Genomic DNA, 19,412 nt, shown 5'->3' with positions numbered 1-19,412 from the left:
CGGTTAATTGATTCAATAAAATAACGTCACACGTTTTGTGATCGCGGTTTGTACCGCTGCTCGTTACGTGGTTTGTATGTAAATGCAATGCCGGAGTACTTTTCGTATTGTCTAATAATTTTACACCTTAGTATGTATGGATCTGAATTTTACGAAACAGACATCAACAAATGGAGAGAAATGATTTCATATTTTAACGATCTCTGAGGGTTCAAATAATTCGAGAGAACGTTTAGATTCATTTAAGCATGAAAGCGTTTCAACTGTATCTCAATGAGCTGAAAAAAATATACGTACGCTACGTTAAAAGACATATACGTATACATTATCGTCTGCATTATCGATCTTTCTGTTAAATGTCTGTTTAAATTTCGGAATATTCATCACCTCGAAGAAGGTAAAACACGCGCGCGATGTTATCAGGTATGAGAAAATGTTAGACGAATTTGAAAGTAAAATCAGACTTGTAAATGAATCCTGTTCAAACTTGTAAGGTTGAATATTGTGTAGTATAAAAATTGCATATGGGGCGGGTTACACATTGCCAAACGCGTTGTTTTCCATTCTTTTGATTTGTTTTTTTCTTTCTTTCTTCTTTTACACAACTATTGGTCTTCTCGGAAGATAAATTATTTATGCTTAATCTAAATAGCAGTGGCAGTCAATGACTAAACTCTTACATTACAGTAGTTATGGATTAACAGTGATCTTGATATGCAAAATTAACGAACTTTTCCTCTACTTCGTACTGTACTAGTACTAATTCTAGATCCCACTGTTACCTGTTATACGAATGAATAGAGTATTTAAAAGAACGATAGAACCTCTGAGTTGGCTTTTGTTGTTCTTACGTGTAACTGATTTGTGTTAAATCTAAGCATTTACACGTAAGCTAGTGGCACAGGACGCAGATATAAGAAACATATAAGATTCGAATATACGATCTCACTATGTAATAATAAAATTCGTCAATAGACGAGTAAAATTTAACGTTGAAGCCAAGTTTGATGCATCGAAAGTAAAGATGAAAAACGTGAATAAATAAAAATTTATAACTAGAGAGGGAAACAGGTTACAGTTTCAGTAAATTTATCTGGTACGATTCTTGCTTGCTACTTGAATACGTTCCAAGAGCTACAGTACCGAATAAGCATAGACCTCTTACTCTACGATTTGATTAATGCTGCTGAGAAATAAATTCTCTAAATGATTGCGACTCGATTATCAATTATTACTAGATACAAAAACCTCTCAAAACTTTTTAACAGTTTTGTCCATTCATTTTTTTTCATTTCATGCCGGTACGAATATATTGAGAAAATAATTCATCAGACACGAAAAATTTGGAAGGTACTCTCATATCCAGATAAAAGACCAGTAAAGAACGTTGAATATGAGAAACGAGACTGGGAACACTATTCTGCTACGCTTGTCTATCCACTGAGCAATCTCTTGAGGTGTCATAGTGGTGAAAGTTGTTAGCTTCGCGAGAGTGGCTCGTCGTGTTGGTGGTTTTGGTGGAGATACTGGTGCAGCGATGGTATCCAAAGTCACGACACTTCCACCAGAGTCTTGCTCTCTGTCGTCTTCAATCGTAACAGAAGGAATGTTCATGCTGCTTGGGAAACTCTGCGAAATACATATAGTTCGTTGGATTATAAATTTGAACTAAATAATTCACATACTTTTCAGAACTACTGTTATTGGAGATTCACTTACGTGCACGGTCAGGTAATTTTGACTTGTGTAGACCGAATCATTCGCGTTTTCATGATCCAGAGAAGACCACGAACGCGAACGTTCCAAGCTGGTAGTATTTTTCTGAAATTGCTTTCGAGCAAGCCTTGGCGTCAACGTTGACTTTAGAATATACTTGCTGTTCACCTTTTTCAGGGGCACATTTTTCCTGGTGGTAGAGAAAAGTGAAAAGAATATTTAGTCGTTTTTCGCGTGCGATGAATACGGTTTAATAGAAGTGTTAATTACTTTCTTCTGTAGATTGTGTTAACAAATGCAAATTCGACCATGGCAGCGAAGAGGAAAATTGTACAACCCAAGAACCAGATTTCACTTGCTTTTATATACGACACCTTGGGCAGTGAGTTTTCGACTTTGGATGCGAGTGTCATGAATGCCAAGATCGTATTTGTTCCTGAAATGCAAATTTATCCAAATATAAGAATGTACTTTAATTTTCATCCAAATTGATATAAAAAAAAAAACAGTAAAAAATAAATAATAAGTTGGACACACAAAATTCATTATTGATTGACATTTACGACATAAGAATTGACATAAAATAATGAGTAATGAAGTGCAGGAATAAGTACCTAATACAATTCTTGGGGGACTCGCGTCCATGTGTAGCCAAAACGACACCCATGAAATGACAACAATAAGAATCGAGGGTATGTAGTAATCCATAATGAAGAATCCCATCTCACGAGCAAGCTTGAAGGTAATACTTATGGCGCTGAAGTTTCCCGCTGTAACATCGGATGGTAGAAAATTGTATTTTTGAATAATTCCATATGCAAGCTGTAAATACTAAAAGGAGGAAGGAGTTTCCGAATAAAGGATCCAGAAAATACAAACCAAAATGACCGTAGTGCTGTTGGGCGACTGTATACGAAACGTCTGACTCGTTCACCCAATAAGTAACAAGACTATACTCGGTTAAATGAAGCTCTTTGGCTAACAGTATTGGAGAGTCATCCCAAACCAATTTCATTTCATGAACATTATTCGTCCCTGAAAAGAAAAATGATGAATTGAAAAAAATTCTAAACACATTTGAAATACATTCAGGATGAAAATTTTATCTCATGACAAAAAAGAGATTCAAGTTAAATTCATATAAATCCCACGTACAGCTTTCAAACGTTAGCGGACACTCTTGAACATCGAACGGAAATTTTTCCAATCGCAAGCCACAGTTGAGGGTTGCCGCTAGTCTGAAAAACATATATAATTACCGATAAAGATTGGAAATCATTATCAATTGTTAAAACTCAGTCAGAATTTCTTCTGAAAATTTAAAAAATGGTCTTTTTAGTCGAGATTTGAAAGACTATTTTTAAACTATTGTGCTCATGCTTTTGACGACAATTTATCAGCAAAGTATAAATCTGTCACGGCGTTGGTAAATCACAATGAAGCACACACAACGAATCTATCAAAGGACTAACTTTGATGTTCTTATCGCATGGGCAAATGAATTTATAAATTGCCTCAACTATCCGACGTTAAGATTACTCAAGATTGATTGACTTACCTGGAGGTGAGAAGAACAGTACCGTTGGGATCGATAGATATAAGTAGATCTTTCACACCGTTACCCATTATGACGGAGCTTCGTTCATTGGCAACATAAACCGAAGGGGTCCATATAAGGTCATTAGCAGATTTGCCTCCAATGATTTGTGACAAATGAGGTGCAATTTCGACAAACCTCAACCGTTTGTCGAGGTATCGGAACTGCAGCATCATCTGTATGTCAAATTGCTGAAATTATAAAATTATCTTTGAAGAAAGAAATTTATTTGTGCAAAATGGGAAGAATCCACACATTTATCGGTCTGCCTGTTCATCATAAGTATACCGATAATCCATTATAAAATATTTTACGTTTATTGTAAACTACATTACCAGTGTTTTTGCCATGTTCGATTGTATCGTATATATATAAGCTCTCGAAGCGACTACGATTGGGTCGCTATCATTTTTTTCACCCGGTGGACGAACCATCTTATCGTAGCGGCAATCGTTCGTTAGCTCAATTAAAAGTTCAGTCTGTGTTAAGCTGCTCGCACCATTTAACGCAGGACAACTCCCCTGCATTCTGGAGGAATAAAAATAACAATGAATATTTTTATCATAGAATATCTTCAGGAATTCTAGTCGTAATTATTACTCTCAAATTCCTTGTAAAACTCTACAGGTAATCAAAGTCAGTGACGTAAGTTTGAAACATTTTCATTTTATTTTCCCCAGAGGTCGACAGATTTATCCGTCAAACATATTTATATACACATCCAGTTTTACGTATGTTACTGGACAAATCGTTTGAGAGGAAGAAGGAAACAGAAAAAAAAAAAGTAGAATTAGAAATAAATAGCGTAACGAAAAATATGAGATGCTACGCGTGAACTAAAAATGAAATTAATATTCAGCAAGTATCTTCTCACAAATAATGGCTCTTTGTTGCATTGTATAGTTTCCAGATGACATAAATGTCGTTTACATAAACTACAGCACATGACTGAGTAATACAAGCGAATATGATGCACACATATACCGAAATATACGTGTACGTATTGTATTTCGATACGGTAAGAAATGATGATTACCCAGTGAAAAAATATACAATCAGATTATATTCCCAATTATAATTTTCCTTTCGACACGTTACGTGAATCAGGATTTACAGCGCTATGCATTCCAAACTTAATTTAGTAAAGTGAAATCACTATTTGACAGAACAAATTAAATGAGTCAAATAAGTGAAATGAATAAAGTAAAATAAGGCGAAGCAAAAGATGCATTTGAATTAAATTTGCAATTCGACACTGGAGACCATCATAGATCTCAAATGTAACACATTATTTTCAACTACAATAACAGCATGCGTCACGGGATCCCTGTGTACTGTAAACAAACCTGTTTAATTTAGCATGTGTATCGAAAGATAACAGTGGTGAAATGTCGCACGAAGGTACAGCTTACAATTAGTGGTCTAGCTAGTAAATTGAGTCAGACAACCCGCAGCACGGTGTGTGTGCTCAATAGTGTAAATTTAAAATTTGTTTATATTGATGGTGTAGTATAATTTATAGTGAATACACATTCTTCCTCGTGTGATAAAATAAAACAAACTTAATAGAGAAGACATGTGACCATGGCAGACAGGAAAAAAAAAAAGGTAATAAATAATTGAGAATAAAAAAAACCGCCTAACATCAAATGATAAATTTTTTTCAACCGTTATCTATTACACCCGGAAATTTATAGTATATGCATGCTAAATATTCGCTCACATTGTGACGTAGCTCTGTTTTCACTTTGCGTCACATTTGTTTAACTTGAATGCGTCTACAATGGTAACCACCCTATTTAAACTGGGGCTTAATAATGTAAAATTTTTAAGAGCTGCATTTACCTAAGTAAACCTGAGAACCGTAAAACGTAAAAAATCGGCCTGTACAAATAAATTAGACGAATAACGATTATCTAGGAGTTGAAACAACTGGGATCGTTATTTTTATTGGGTTTAATCAAATTTGAACATCTCTAAAATCGTAAAAATTTAATGAAACTATCAACATTTTAGAAAAGTGAGATCTATATTAAAGATATATTAATTTCAACGATAATATTGTCATTCAGTTTTATTTGCACAGGTGAATGTTACTTAATTATTTCTACAGTTGGTAGAAATTTTGTTAATTAGTAGACAAATATAAAGTTTCTTTTCAATACCCAGACATTGTTAAAACACACGTCAATTTGTCTTTTTTTTTTTTATTAATAATTAGTATAGCGAAATAATGATTGTGAGCACGTTCTCCGCATATGCGAAAGATGTAATTTATTTTTTCTCAATGGTTGTTGCCTTGACAATTCTACAGAAATTTTGTAGTATAAGACAGAGGACAAAAAATCTAATTGCCAATTTTTGATTTGAGAAAATAAACGCTCAGTAATCATTGAAGTAATTTTTTTGCAATCAACACCTCATTCCTCTTTCACATTTTACTCTGTAATAGTTTTCATGCTAAAGGTTGAGTCAGGTTGCTATAAAAATGACAAAAACTAGCTGTGTACTTCTTTTTTTAGTCTTTACGCCTGAATAATTCGATGAAACGTATATGAGAAAGTGGAAACTTTTCTTTTCACAGTATTATTGAAAAAAATTCCAGTAAAAAGTGCGACCACATTGTTATTGTGAAAACAGAGATGTTATTGAGATTTTTTCTCTTTTTCTTTTTGACCATTAGTGCAGCAGTTTAGATTAACTATTGTTCGATTCATCAGTTAGTCCACTCTGTTGCTACAATAGCCACCATGTATAAGAATCATGAATCTATTCTTTTCTCAGGGCATAGCGAAGGCTGGATGTTCCGCTCTAATAACACTGAAAGTTTCTGTCGTTTTACACTTCAATAAAACAAATGTTTTTACGCTAGCTAGGTGATAAGGTATTTATAAAGATATATACGATGGCTCCTCCATGCCCAATAACGCTTAAAGTACCCAATCATGAATTGTGGTAACGTGCAATGAGTCGGTACGGCCATGAGGACATAGAATAAACGTAACACTCATTACTGTAACAAGGAAGTTAGTAGATTCGATTGTTCTTCATTAACAATCAATACATTGCCAAATCGTACAAAAGTATTGCACAAATTTACGCTTTATACATGTGCAGATTTTTTCTCCGCGTTCTTTTCCTAATCAAATACTTTACGATCACTACCCACAGTACGAGTGATTATTGCGAGCAAATTATTCCCGAAAATCGGTCAGAATCTAGTCGTTTAAAACGGTGCAATTCTATTGATAAAAGACTGATGTAGATGAGCTAAAAACGTTCTCAAACCGGTCATAACAAATCTTTGTGCTCCATAATATCTGCATGTATGCGTATACATAATATTCGGCCTTTGATAAAATATTCTTTTGTAATAAATGTACGCTAATTTGGTTTTAGGTACTAACCACGTGCAACAGGAAGTTCACCATTGTTGATACATTTGGCGCAACAAAACCAGACTCAAACTCAAAGGTAGTATAAATTCATTTCAATGTCACAAAGTACCGTGCTAAAGGAATTTGTCGCCATGGTATACGATTGCAAAATGTGTAATATCAAGAAGTAACATATTTTATTTATCATTAAAAACCGAGTAAACCGAGTAAAAAAAGTTGTGTTTTAACAAAGATCGTTCGGTATTTGACACGCAGGATGTCACGAGTAGACGTTATGACAGATTAAAAATATTACCCACCCGGCGAGACTTTAACAATAAAATAAATATTATACAAAGCATTTATTATCAATAACCGACAAGTCAACTGTGCCAATAATATTACTTGTACGAATAAAAGAATTGAAGTGGGAAGGGGAAAAAAGAGAAAGAATAAAAAAAAAACACACAACAAACGACAACAGAATGAGAGAGAGGGACTTACGCATCGACACTTTCCACCAAACAAATTTGTTTCAATGTAAGAAGTATCCCCCAGAGAAGGAAGATGATGCACCCGTCCGAACGAGCCATTTTGAGCTTCTTTAACGACAGTCAGATTATCTCTGACCAGTTTTTAACACAGAGGCGCTTGGTATTCAGTCTGGAAAGCTTGCAGGAGAGGTGTATGATCAACAAAACGAAGTGGCTCCCACTTGGCACAGTGCTCTGCTTAGAGTACACAATCATACTGAAAGACTAGGCTGGGGTAACAACAGCTCGGTATGCTCAAGGATTACCAGCTGCAGACGTTTTCACATATCATTTTCAACAATGTAAGTATGTATACGATTGGAAAAAAAAAAACAACAAGAAACGTGAAGGAACAAAAAAAAAATAATTCACTTTTTTTCTTTTTTTCTTTTTTTTTTTTGTCCACCATTATCGAGGACATTTTCATTTAATTTTATGCAAATTTGGAAGATCCGCATTGTTAGGGAAACAATGCTCGATAGAAAAAAAAAAAATACAATAATACAATTATTCTTGCAACAGTTTGTTGTTGAAAATCTTGACAGGGTGTTCTTTTGATCGTGACTTAATTTTCGTGACCAACGTGCTCTTGTTGAAAACGTTAATTACGAGTTTCAATTGAGAAACTTTTAAGTAAATAGGTAAGCGAAATGAAGAAAACAAATTTAAGAAACGGGAGAGGTTGGACATTTGAAAACGTGATCACTGTCAATTGCTCAATCATGTGAAATGAACCGCATTTATGTAATATCTTTCATGTTGAAACACGTGCTGCAAAAACGATCCTATAGGAAAAAATTTATTGTGATTTTTTCTTCAATGATTTATCGAGCAGCTGCGTGAGTAACGAAGGTTTATTAAAGTATCGCAGTCGTCAACTGATTCATCGAAATTGGTAATGAACACATAGAGCAATGAACTGATGTAACATATTTTTTTTAACACAATAGGAACGTTTGACTAAAATATAAGTAGTGAAAATGAGTCACTCGTTTATGCTAAACAGCTGAGGTATAGCGATGAATTTCTGAAAATTGGACTAAATGATAAGATAACAACACTGTAACTCTTTTTTCACGTTTACACAAATTAGAATAATTCGCATGCTATGAATAAGAACAGTGAAGGAAGGCGTTATCCAACCCAGGAATATTGAAACAGTAAATTTTCCGCAAAAGTCAATGGTTCAAGAATAGTTTGAAAAAAAGAATTGCAGTTAATAAACAAAAATCACTGCCAGAATGCTTTTTGCCATGATTTTCGTGCAAATGAAAATTATTTTCTATTTTAAAATGGATACTTTTTCAAAAAGCTACGTTGGATTCCGGCTTCACATACATTGTAGTATAATTATTATAAATATTGTACATTATTTGTTTTTTGCAAATAGCGTTCTTTTTCCAGTACAAAAAGTAGCACGGATAGACGATTATAGTCGATGTTAATAGTCTCGATGCAAGTATGTATTTAAGGTAAAATTATTTGCAAGATTCAAGTTGGACTTATCTTGTTATGGGGCTGCATACAAGTAACGGTGTAAGAAATAAAGTGAAGATCTTGCATGAGCTGAGTCAGCCTTTTGAAGTGTCTTTCGGTGTAGGGAATCATAGCTTCCAATGAAGAGGCTAATCCAGGTACTTTCAGTTCCCCGCTACTAATCTCGTCCAATAGGACGTTTATCACTAGCTGAAATGTGTTAAACGTGGAATAAAATAATAAGCATGATAATAATACCAGGACTGTAAAACATTTTACAGTCTGGTCTAATTTCTTGGAATTGAGATTAGAAAAATTCAATTAAATAAAAAGAGAGTGTAAAGAGCATTATCGAAATTTTTAAAACTTGATCAATAGCCTGGTAATTTGGAACGAATTTCTGACAACAATTTGACAAATTCTATTTAAATGTATTTCAATAATTCTAACCAATCAAAAATAATCTGGTAGACAAATTTTTGAGAATTTTACAAAATTAATGCAGAAATTTTTTTTTCTTTAGTACTCCCAAAAAATTACTGAGAAACTTAGAAACTGAGGTTTTGAAAAATTCGTCAGCAATAATTTTTTCTGTAAATAATACCTGAGCTGATTGAGCATTCCGACTGTTGGTATTCCACGTCACTGCACATCTGAGCAATGATTCTTTCTGTGTTTGCTTTAACTGATGTATCGTTTCACGCAGACCATCTTCACCCTTTCTGATAACACCTGGAGGTATATTATACATAATTGATTTTTTGTAACTAATTTTGGTTACCTTCAAACCTCGTACGGAGGGTGGGGGTTGTAGGGGGATAAAATGATTTTTATATGTGTGATTCATTTGGGATTTTGAGTACTGATCTGTTATCGAAGTGATAATGAATTACCCGCGTAGGAAAATAAATTTCTATCAGTAGCAGAGCAAACAGAGAATTAATTAAGTATATCAACTAAGAAGTTAAGCTGTTCAGTTTTAATATTTGCTATGAGTTTGATATAGTTATGTATATAGACATCCAGAATTTGCAATAAAAGATTGAACATTTGTGTTTGCCAAAAAGTTATCTTGATAACATTGGTAAATATTTGACAGCGTATTAACTACTTACTATCGATAATCTTCAACACTTGAAGAGGTCTTTCCAGTTTAAGAGCCAACTTTAAAGCGGCTAATAGCTTATCAGCTTTTAATAAATTTGAAAGTTTCTGTTCTTCTAACGCCAAACGTTCAGCCTCAGCGGCAGCCGCAGCTTTCTTTTCTTCGGTAACATCTCGCCATTTACCTAATATCGAATCACTTCCACCACTGACAATATGAGTTTCGTTTCGAGACACTGTAATGAAACATCAATCTTTAAAATAGAAACATTGATTCATCAAACAACAAGAATGCAGTAAAAGTATCCATCTAGATCAAATTTTTGATACTTCTATTTCCGATTCATAATTCCTTCGGCAGAAGCAGTAATAAGAAGACATATAATTAGAAACCTGCAAGTGCCCAGACTCGGTTTTCATGGTGTTCAAGAGTAGCGACACATTCGGACGTTTTAATGCTCCACAGTTTGAGGAGCCCATCAGCTCCAGCCGTGACCAGCTGCATTCCTCGAGATAAGAACTCTGCTCTTAAAACAGAAGATTCGTGCCCTTCTAGCGTCTGAAAAAATAGCTTTGTAACAAAAACAAGCAAGTAAAACATAGACTTTGATGATCGATCGTACCTTTAAACAAGACAGATCAGTCAGTGACCATAATTTGATGCTACAATCTGCTGAAGTTGTTAACAGCACTTGGTCTATGGGTGAGAATCTTACACACCAAACTCCTCTGCGATGGCCACGCAAAACACCGACGAGTTGTAAGCTTTCCGCAGTCCATAACTGTGAAAAAAATATGAGATGTGCAGACACACTCGCATTCCGGTAGCTCTGAAAAATTATACCTTGGCAGTTTTATCTTGGGATCCAGTAGCGACAAGTTTATCATTTGGCGATATTGCAACGGCGTTTATGTCTTTCTGATGCGCCAATTCCGTGCATCGAACGTTGAGCGAGTTTTCTGTTTCTGTAATAAATATACTTGTACATTCCTTTCCACTCCTGTCAATTTAGTTACTAGATTGATATATCTAAAGCTAAATCACTTACCGTTGGATGAAATCTTCTCAGGTAAATCCCATATCTTTAAACACAAATCTTGACTTACTGATGCAAAGAATTTCACAGATGTGTGAGATATGGAAACTGATCCCACCGACGCCGTGTGTCTAACTGCATGAGCAACGCAAGAAACTTTAAATGTTTCCGAATCCATAAGCCACAATCTAACACTATTGTCCTACAATGAACCAGAGCAGAAATTGAAGTTTTCAAATAATTTTGGGATATTTTTGATAATTTCGTTACTTTTCGTAACTTATTTCTTCACTCAACTTTGTTGCCTTTTAACTTCATTACTAATTTCATATCTCATTGATGATCTTAATACTTAATCAATAATTAGGGAATTACAAAATAAAAACGTCAGTTGAGAATACCTTTGCAGAAGACAGTAATAAGTTGAAGTTGGCTGGCGTAGTAGCAAGAGACAAAATAAAATCTGTGTGACCACATAAGAGCTGACAATTCATTGTCGTCAATTCGTAAAGCTTTATGTCAGGACTGTTTGTCGCTACCGCCAAATGCGTATCTTTGGTACCAAAATATACAACATCCAAGATTTCATCGCTGTATCCGACTAGCTAAAAACAGTTAAGTACGTATGAAATTTCCATCGGGAAAAACAAAGTTTCAAACACTACATGCTAAATAAATTTACAAAAATTTTCATCGGTAAAACTTTTACGGTGTGAAATAGTCTCACTGTTTTTTCAGTAGAATAAAAAATGCGTCAAACCATTAGACGTGCGAAACGTACCTGTTTCTTGCATTCAAAGGTGTCTAACTGATGAATAATAACGTTATGCTCTGTCGATACCACTGCTAAGCTATTAGTGACGTGATTGTATAACAGCTGGGTAATAGCCAATCCTCCAACTTCTTTTGCAGATGCGACCAGAGAATTTTTCTGCTCGTATACCTTGTTTCCAGACCTCATTTCCCATATTTTGACAACTCCTAAGAATATAGACAATGTCATTGTTGTATTGAAATAATGCACACTGAATAACAGAAATCTCGGAAACGTTTATCTGAGCTCATTATATTGATTACCATAAAATATTATTTGTATTCAATACAATTTCAATGAGCCAACAGCTTTTGTTAATCTACATGCTCATGCTATTGATCATCCGTATTCTTTGATAATGCATTACCAATCGTTATTGTTCCAATACAATTATTATTTTTACTATTGAACTAACAAAGCAATATTATAAAGCTTGTTAGCAAAGCCATTTGGAATCACAACAGAGGAACGGCAATTGTTGTTTAAAGTGAAAGCCGGAATAAGTATACAATTGAATAAGATGTAACAAACAAGCACACGAAAATAAGTTCATGAAACAAAACTGACCGGTATATTACATTGACGGTATACGAGAACTCAATCCATTCAATATGCCAAAAGTAATTAGTAGTTTTGGGATTAGGATGAGTAAATTTAGCTTCTTATTAACTCTAAGGTCAATATAAGTTCATGAGACCAAGTGACCAGATACGAAGGTGTTATTTGTCGTAAAGCACGTCGAACTACGTTTATTAGAATCTTATTGTATATGATAATGCAGTCAGTTATTAAGATGCAAAACAGTTTTCTTTGGATAAACTAACAAGTATTGAAATTTGACTTGCTATTATTTCGAGTAGGAGAAGAAAATAATTATAGAAGAGAATTGAAAGAGCGTATAACGCTCATTGTATTAATTTGTGTGTCACTGATAAGCATTTCTATCAGCCGTAGTGCATAATGATTTCTCATCAAAGGATGAAGTTTCCAGATTCCTCTAAATGCCGCAGTGTAACCACAAATTCTAAGTAGGGATTAGGGTGGTCCTTAAAAAGGTATGTTTGAATTTCGACTGTCTCACCCTTCAAATCAGCTCCAACGAATTCAAAAATGATTCCCTAATTTTTTCACATTTTTATCGCAATTGTAACCGGTTCTGTCGGAGGGTTGAGTTCCCCATTTAACACTTTTCAAGGAAACAATGAATCTACCTAACGGATTTAGATGAAATTTGATATAAGGGTGTTTCTTGGGTCACTGATTACGAATCTGGAGTCGCAATTTCGAAATTCAACAATCAACTTTTTAAGAACGATCCTAATAGGGATGGATACAACGTGAAGAAATTGTAACTACCTTTTTCTCCTGCAGCTGCGACGTAAATCCCATTAGACTGATAAGAAGATATGAGTTTTGTACTGTTTGTAGGTAACAAGAAGGCACCCTCAACGCCTTCGTAAACTGGAACAGTGCGTACTATACTTCCTTGGGAAATATCCCACAGGATAAGTACTTTGTCTCTTCCAGAACTGTAGGGAAGGGACATTTGTCACAATTAATATCTCTGATCAATTTTGGAAAAATTAAGTAACAAAAAAAATTCATAGGTTGTTGCAATACTATTTACAGAGTTTGTTGAAAACCAAAATTTCATCACTTGAAATGCAAGGAACGATTTTATAAAATACCAATTTAATCGCATGTATCTTCCTTTAACTCCAGCAATTGTTGCAGTCGGTCAAAATTATCTGACCACACCAATTATTTTAAACACCATAAATATAATCAATCGAGTGTATGATTGTATAAATTTCAAACAGAGAATATTTGTTATATTTACTTGTGTGATTATATATTAGAAGCAAAAAATTCTTACAGATACTTCTACTGTCATTAGATGGTAATAAATTGTTGCAGCAAATGCTTTGAATACCTGACTAAATGAATTCCATCGTCGTGAAACGAAAGCGACGTAACCTTGCTGAAATGCCCGGAAAGAACAATCTTTTGTTGACCAGTTATCGAATTCCATGCGTATATTTTTGTATCATCACCAGCAGCAAATATTAACTCTTTATCCGGTCGTGGATGAAAAGCCAAAACACTAAAAGAGAAGCGTATACTTTAAGAAACAATGGCCAAGTGTAATAAAATAATGTTTTCTCTTCTCATTGAAACTAATTGAGAAACTTAATTATTATTACAAAATATTCTTGAAGGAACGTGAGACATAAAGACAAAATTAAGTAGATTATTTGCGCATTGTGCCTGTAGAAGGACACTTATTTACGCTATTAATTAACAGCTTAAAAATCTGTTGTTAGAATATTTGATTTCAACCCTGTGAAATTCTATCTTTTTAAGGCACTATAAATCGGAATCAATGATCCAACCTGCTGACGAATATTGTGAATACAATAAGACTGTAAAATGACTATTATAACCACGATAACTTGCCTCACGACTCCTTGAACACCCTTCAAATTGTGTGTGCAAGCTTGGTGTTCCAAGTCCCATAATCTAACGCTACTATCGCTGCCGCCGCTTGCCATTGTTTGGCTATTACGTGAAAAAGTAACTTCGGCGACTGGTCCATTATGTATTGCCTTCCACATTTTTTTGAGTTTGACTTCTGTTACAGAATATAAGAAGAAAATATACCACAGATTAAATTCGAAACACATTACGAATAAATAAAGAAAAAGGATGAAAAAAAGTTCAGATTGTTCATAAATACTTTCTGTTCTCCATTGTTCTTATTGAATAAATAAGGTGTAAAAAAAATGTGGTCTACAAATTTAGTCAGAGTGATTAGACATTACCAGATACTGATAAACTAAGAGTAAAATATGATTCACAGAAGCCTGTATCAAAATTTGGTAATAATATCAATTGATATGCCTTTGGTAAGAAATTGGCTATTAGTTCTTTCGATGATTATAAACTTTGAATTGATCTCAGATGCGTTCAAAAATTCAAATAGTTGAATATTCATTCAAACAAGGGTTTGAACTGCTCCATAATTATCTTTCAGTCTTGATATTCATGGGCAGATATCAGATGAATACCTTTCCAATTCCATAATTTGAAGAGTCCACTTTTATGATGTGTGACAATGCCATCGTCACTGGGATCAAGTGCAAAACTGTTCACTGTATCCTCATCTTGATCAGTCGAAGTTTCTCCTAAGACACTTTCGACGTGTCCAGTATCTAGGGACAGAACGTGTACTGTCCCACCATTCTGGCAAAAAAAATAATGTCCGTCCGAGCTCCACTGTGGAAAATATGAGACATAGTTATGCTTTAATACCGTTTTGCTGAGCACGAAATTGTGAGGTCAGCTAGTTCTAGGTCCAGCAAATCGAATAGACTTCTGGTCAATATGAATGAAAGAAAGGTAATCGAATGAAATGATACTTGTGATATCACTCAAAAGTACAAACCTCGATATTTCCTCCAGTAAAAAATGGTCCATACTGTGATTCAAGCTCGTACCTGGAAAAACAGTAATTACATATATAATGTGTCGAATGAACGGACGTTCTATTCCATATTTCAAATACTTTATGTATCTAGATTTCCATAAGCTTATAGTTAATTTTTATGCGAACAATCGCTGGATACAAAACTGGTAAAAATGACGGATCGCAAGCAATGAAAAAACAATGTAAAATAGAAAACTTGGAGTTGTTAGAACTGTTGGCGGTAGATTTTTATAACCTCAAATATTGCTGAATTTATAATTGTATTCTCGAATATATTTAAGAAGAAAAACTCACAATTCCTTGAGGCTGCTTCCACTCATTTTCCAAAATAACGGAGTTTTATACGTAACATGTAAAGTAACTCCCACTAATCACTTTGGAATAGAAATAATCTCTGCTCCGAACTCACGTGGATGACTACACGCTACGCAAAACTACGCACGCGGGGCACGATTTAATTCTTCATCAACAATTGTCAATTGGCTGGCGGAACTATATTCGTGACGTCATAATCAAGATGGCGATTCGAAAAAACGTCACCAAGTGATTTCATTGGTCGGATCCGTCGGATCGAACGGAATAAGCCAATAAAATCACTTGGTATTGTGTTGCGTCAGAAAACTGACGTAATAGAAAAGTACTCTCTGGTAATACAGCACTTTTTACTTACCGACAAAAATTAGCCTGCTTACAGTTTTTCGAATGGTTGACTCAAAGATTAGGTTGACTGAAAATCACTGAAAATATAAATCCTCGGTCTTCGCCTGAAGGAAAAAGAATCTAACCTAACATAACCTAAACAGCCAGGTCGAATAGATCATCACAGGAGAAAATGTATCAATGATAATAATGATACGTTTGACTGCATCTGCTAAGCCGGAATTGCAAAATAAATGAGTGAAAAAATCGAACGTTGACAATTAAAAAATTACTAAAAATGATTTTCATTCTGAGACTGGGTGCATGTAATAAATTGAGGAGCGTGACTTCTTGTATAGATAAAATCAATCAACCCATACGTTTTCAGTCAAATGCAGTGACTCGTTATGTCGATTATCACTTGATTTACAAGTACCCGTTGATACGTGCTGCCAGTATTGTCAACAGGCTAAAGTTGTATCAAACCATTGCAACCGGTACCGGTATATCCGGAGCAGTGGTTCTTGCCATATCAGATGTCATCAGTACAGAGACTGCAGTTTTGTTTGCAGGAACTGGTAATTTCTTGTTTTTTTTGTTCATTTCTTATACTGTAACAGTTCAACGCTATGTGCATAGTTTTTCCAAGCCTTGCGTTATCGTTCTCCTTTACCATGCTTTAGAGAAATCAATGATGTCCCATAAAAGTTCCTAGAAATTACTTAGGACAATATTTTCACATGGCAACGGTATATTTTGTATAACGATAAAGTATATTTTATACAGGATTGTCGTGGTGTTTGGCATTCTTTACGATTGGTTTCCTCGGTCAAAATCGAATCGGAATGATATACTTGATGGACGATCAAAAAACTGTGAAAGTTTCATACGCAAATATTTGGGGAACCAGAGTCGACGTTGACATGGATATAAATGATATCTGGCCTCTGAGTGAGACGTCAACCAATCCCATCCTGCCTTATTACAGCTTGCAACGTTACTCTACGAAGGATACTCTCAAATTCAATTTGAAATATGCAATTATTGAAGATCCCGCTAAATTTAAACTAATATTTGGCGAGCATGTTCTGACAAAAAGAGTTTAAATTAAAAATAGGTATTCCTAGGCAATAAAAATATATATGTAGAGTAAATAAATGTTTTTTGTCAAATATCGTGTACATGTTATTCAGTCGATTAACTGATCCTTAACGTGATCATTCCCAAACGATATCATCGTTGATTAGAAAACGTATTCAATGCACACCTCGTTTGTGAATGACATATTTATTTTATATGAGTTTTAAAATTTACAATAGCTTGACGATGGAGGAAATTAACGGGGACAATATTTAGCTCCACCTGTAATGAGCATAGGCTCGATTTGCTTCGCATTGCTTGTGTAAATCTTGTTTCTTCTTGATAACACGTCCCTGAAATCAGACCATTATTTGGCACAGGTGGAAAAAATTGAAAGCGATGGTTCGATGACTTTGAAAATTATTGAAAAGAGTATAAAAACCTGATCATTAAATGCATCAAGAATTTCATATGCTAATTTGTCTGGAAGATGCGCGTTATTTTCCTTGTCTCTAGCAGCTTCAAGCAGCCACTTTGAAGCAAGCCACTGTGCAGTTTTTTCTGTCACTGGTATTGGAACCTGGAGGAGTTTCGAAAGGAAGTTCAATAATTATTTTAAGGAAAAATGATGAATATTCAAAAGAATATACAAAAGAATATGCAAACATAGCCAAAAACGCTATGAGTTGGATGAGGGTATTTATAACTAAAACTTGCACAGTTCAAGTACTAGGCGAAAATGAAGCCAAATCCTCAATTTTCTTACTCAATACTACACAGTTATGACCATAAAATTTAAGAGTTTGTTCTTTTGTAATACACAAGCCTAGTCGAATATAATTAAACCAACTCAGATCTCAAACGTTTTACTCAACAATAACTGAATTTCATATACCTGATATGTGGCTCCACCTCTTTTAATTGGTACCAGTTTCAGTAGTGGTTTACAATTTTCAATAGCCCGGTGCATAATTACTTTCGGATCTAGTTGCATGCCGAATTTATCTTCGGGGCTTGCTTTGTGATATCTTTCCAATTGTATCCTCTTCACATTCTCTAGTGATTTCTCCAGTAATTTGCGTGCCAATATCTTATTTCCCTTTTTCATAATGTAATTGGTAAATTGTCTGCATGAGATAAAAAAATTTTTTAACCTACTGATTTATGCTACCAGAATGAAAAAAAAAAAAAAAAAAGAAATAAAGAAATATGATCACGATGGATTACTTAAAAAAATGATCAGTTTTTCAGGCATTCATATAAACATTGATGAATTTTTTCAACTCTTATATCGATGAGATGGATAAAAAATCAACACACAACCTTAGAACTTCGTCATGAAAAACTGAACTCGTCTCATTGTTTCTAGCTGCTTTGATCGGGGAATTAGCGAGTTCATCAGCCTCTTCAGTTCCTTTGAGAGCACTTTGATTCTCCTTTTTATAAACCGGTCTAACATAGTATGATGGATAAATGCTGTAGTCATTTTTCTTGATGCTGACTTCGTTCCATCTATAATAAGTCAAAATGGTAAACTGGAATTGGAAATATTCAAAAACATTTGTTGTGTAATACAGTTCTTCGAATAAAGTAACTCTAAAAATTGGTATTTGTAATTCCTTATGTTCTCCACCTTTTTAGACATCTATACTTGATTTATTACTGCGGAATGTTTTATAATCTGATAAATTCATCGACAACAAATGACCAATTTTGATTTATATCAAATATAATATTGATAATAGAGCGAGCTTGACAACTGGTCCTTGAGTGTGTTGAGTCAAGGAAGTGATTGAACAACCATAGTGCATAAAGTTTGCCAAATATTTCTGAAAACGATTTCTAATTCCCATTTTGAGAATGAGGCTGATGCTAGCAGCCAGAATTGGCAGTCAAACGTTCTAACGATTATTCGAATAGGTTAGTGAAGTCCAATAATCAAAATTTTGTAAAATATCCGGAATCCCCTATACCTCTATAGAAATCCGAGGATAAAACTGAACTGCATTATTCTATTTCCAAAAAGTTTGACAAGTTTATCTGCTAACTCTGTTTGCTAGCTTAAGCTTCATATTTCAAGGATAATTTCTGTGTTTAGCAATGAATTACAACAACTCTTCAAAACAAATATCAAATTCTTTTCTCACACCCCGGTGCTTTTGAGGTTATACGATTGATAACACGAATGATGATTAAAGATTATTCTATAGACTTGTAATAAAAAATGGACATGAAAAAAGGCCGTGGAATAAATATGACCGATAAATTATACCCAAATTGACAAGACGCACCTGTTTGTTGATAATAAAGACCGAATGGTAGCAGACGCGAATTGTCTGCTGTGAAACATTTTAAGCGCGGCCATTTTCGTTGGCTTCCTCTTTGTACACTCGCTCGCAATGATTCTGAAACTGCTAATCTTTAGGACAAGTCGGTTACATCGGTAATGCAGAATCAGCCCGCATCAGCATCGGCGGTCAAATGCGGCACAGCACCTAACATGGCAAATCCTGTTTCCCGGCTACTCTGGATTGCCAACGTAACAGACTTGT

General features: G+C 34.6%; 4 protein-coding genes across 6 annotated transcripts; 1 reads left to right on the top strand and 3 right to left on the bottom strand.

The window, feature by feature from the left end:
• Positions 1-588: 588 nt before the first annotated feature.
• On the bottom strand, positions 589-7,541 carry LOC124411193 (pH-sensitive chloride channel 2-like). 2 transcript variants are annotated; one of them, XM_046890172.1, is made up of 9 exons: positions 7,195-7,541; positions 3,649-3,841; positions 3,275-3,504; positions 2,872-2,954; positions 2,596-2,751; positions 2,331-2,486; positions 1,987-2,152; positions 1,720-1,906; positions 589-1,629 (listed from the first exon to the last, which is right to left on the bottom strand). In XM_046890172.1, exons 1-9 carry the CDS (start codon positions 7,281-7,283, stop codon positions 1,357-1,359), a joined length of 1,533 nt encoding a protein of 510 aa, XP_046746128.1. In that variant the 5' UTR covers positions 7,284-7,541; the 3' UTR covers positions 589-1,356. The 2 variants fall into 2 exon arrangements, with proteins under 2 accessions (XP_046746128.1, XP_046746129.1); XM_046890173.1 differs by having other exon boundaries at positions 3,275-3,489.
• A 1,047-nt stretch (positions 7,542-8,588) lies between these two features.
• On the bottom strand, positions 8,589-15,476 carry LOC124411230 (transducin beta-like protein 3). The gene is made up of 15 exons (XM_046890227.1): positions 15,436-15,476; positions 15,100-15,151; positions 14,723-14,930; positions 14,112-14,286; positions 13,588-13,758; positions 13,011-13,183; positions 11,622-11,821; positions 11,242-11,445; positions 10,853-11,042; positions 10,648-10,769; positions 10,427-10,585; positions 10,197-10,362; positions 9,815-10,039; positions 9,304-9,431; positions 8,589-8,909 (listed from the first exon to the last, which is right to left on the bottom strand). The coding sequence occupies exons 1-15, from the start codon at positions 15,459-15,461 to the stop codon at positions 8,715-8,717; spliced, it is 2,394 nt and encodes a 797-aa protein (XP_046746183.1). The 5' UTR covers positions 15,462-15,476; the 3' UTR covers positions 8,589-8,714.
• Positions 15,477-15,881: 405 nt separating this feature from the next.
• On the top strand, positions 15,882-16,916 carry LOC124410808 (transmembrane protein 186). The gene is made up of 2 exons (XM_046889444.1): positions 15,882-16,358; positions 16,567-16,916. The coding sequence occupies exons 1-2, from the start codon at positions 16,079-16,081 to the stop codon at positions 16,884-16,886; spliced, it is 600 nt and encodes a 199-aa protein (XP_046745400.1). The 5' UTR covers positions 15,882-16,078; the 3' UTR covers positions 16,887-16,916.
• A 135-nt stretch (positions 16,917-17,051) lies between these two features.
• Positions 17,052-19,274, bottom strand: LOC124410807 (28S ribosomal protein S7, mitochondrial). Of its 2 annotated transcripts, none has more exons than XM_046889443.1 (5): positions 19,152-19,274; positions 18,184-18,372; positions 17,756-17,987; positions 17,303-17,440; positions 17,052-17,229 (listed from the first exon to the last, which is right to left on the bottom strand). In XM_046889443.1, the coding sequence occupies exons 1-5, from the start codon at positions 19,223-19,225 to the stop codon at positions 17,068-17,070; spliced, it is 795 nt and encodes a 264-aa protein (XP_046745399.1). In that variant the 5' UTR covers positions 19,226-19,274; the 3' UTR covers positions 17,052-17,067. The 2 variants fall into 2 exon arrangements, with proteins under 2 accessions (XP_046745399.1, XP_046745398.1); XM_046889442.1 differs by having other exon boundaries at positions 17,052-17,213.
• Between the last annotated feature and the right edge of the window lie 138 nt (positions 19,275-19,412).

This window comes from Diprion similis, chromosome 10 (genome assembly GCF_021155765.1).
Source record: "Diprion similis isolate iyDipSimi1 chromosome 10, iyDipSimi1.1, whole genome shotgun sequence".
Lineage (NCBI taxonomy): Eukaryota > Metazoa > Arthropoda > Insecta > Hymenoptera > Diprionidae > Diprion > Diprion similis.
This window is presented reverse-complemented; position numbering and strand designations above follow the sequence as displayed.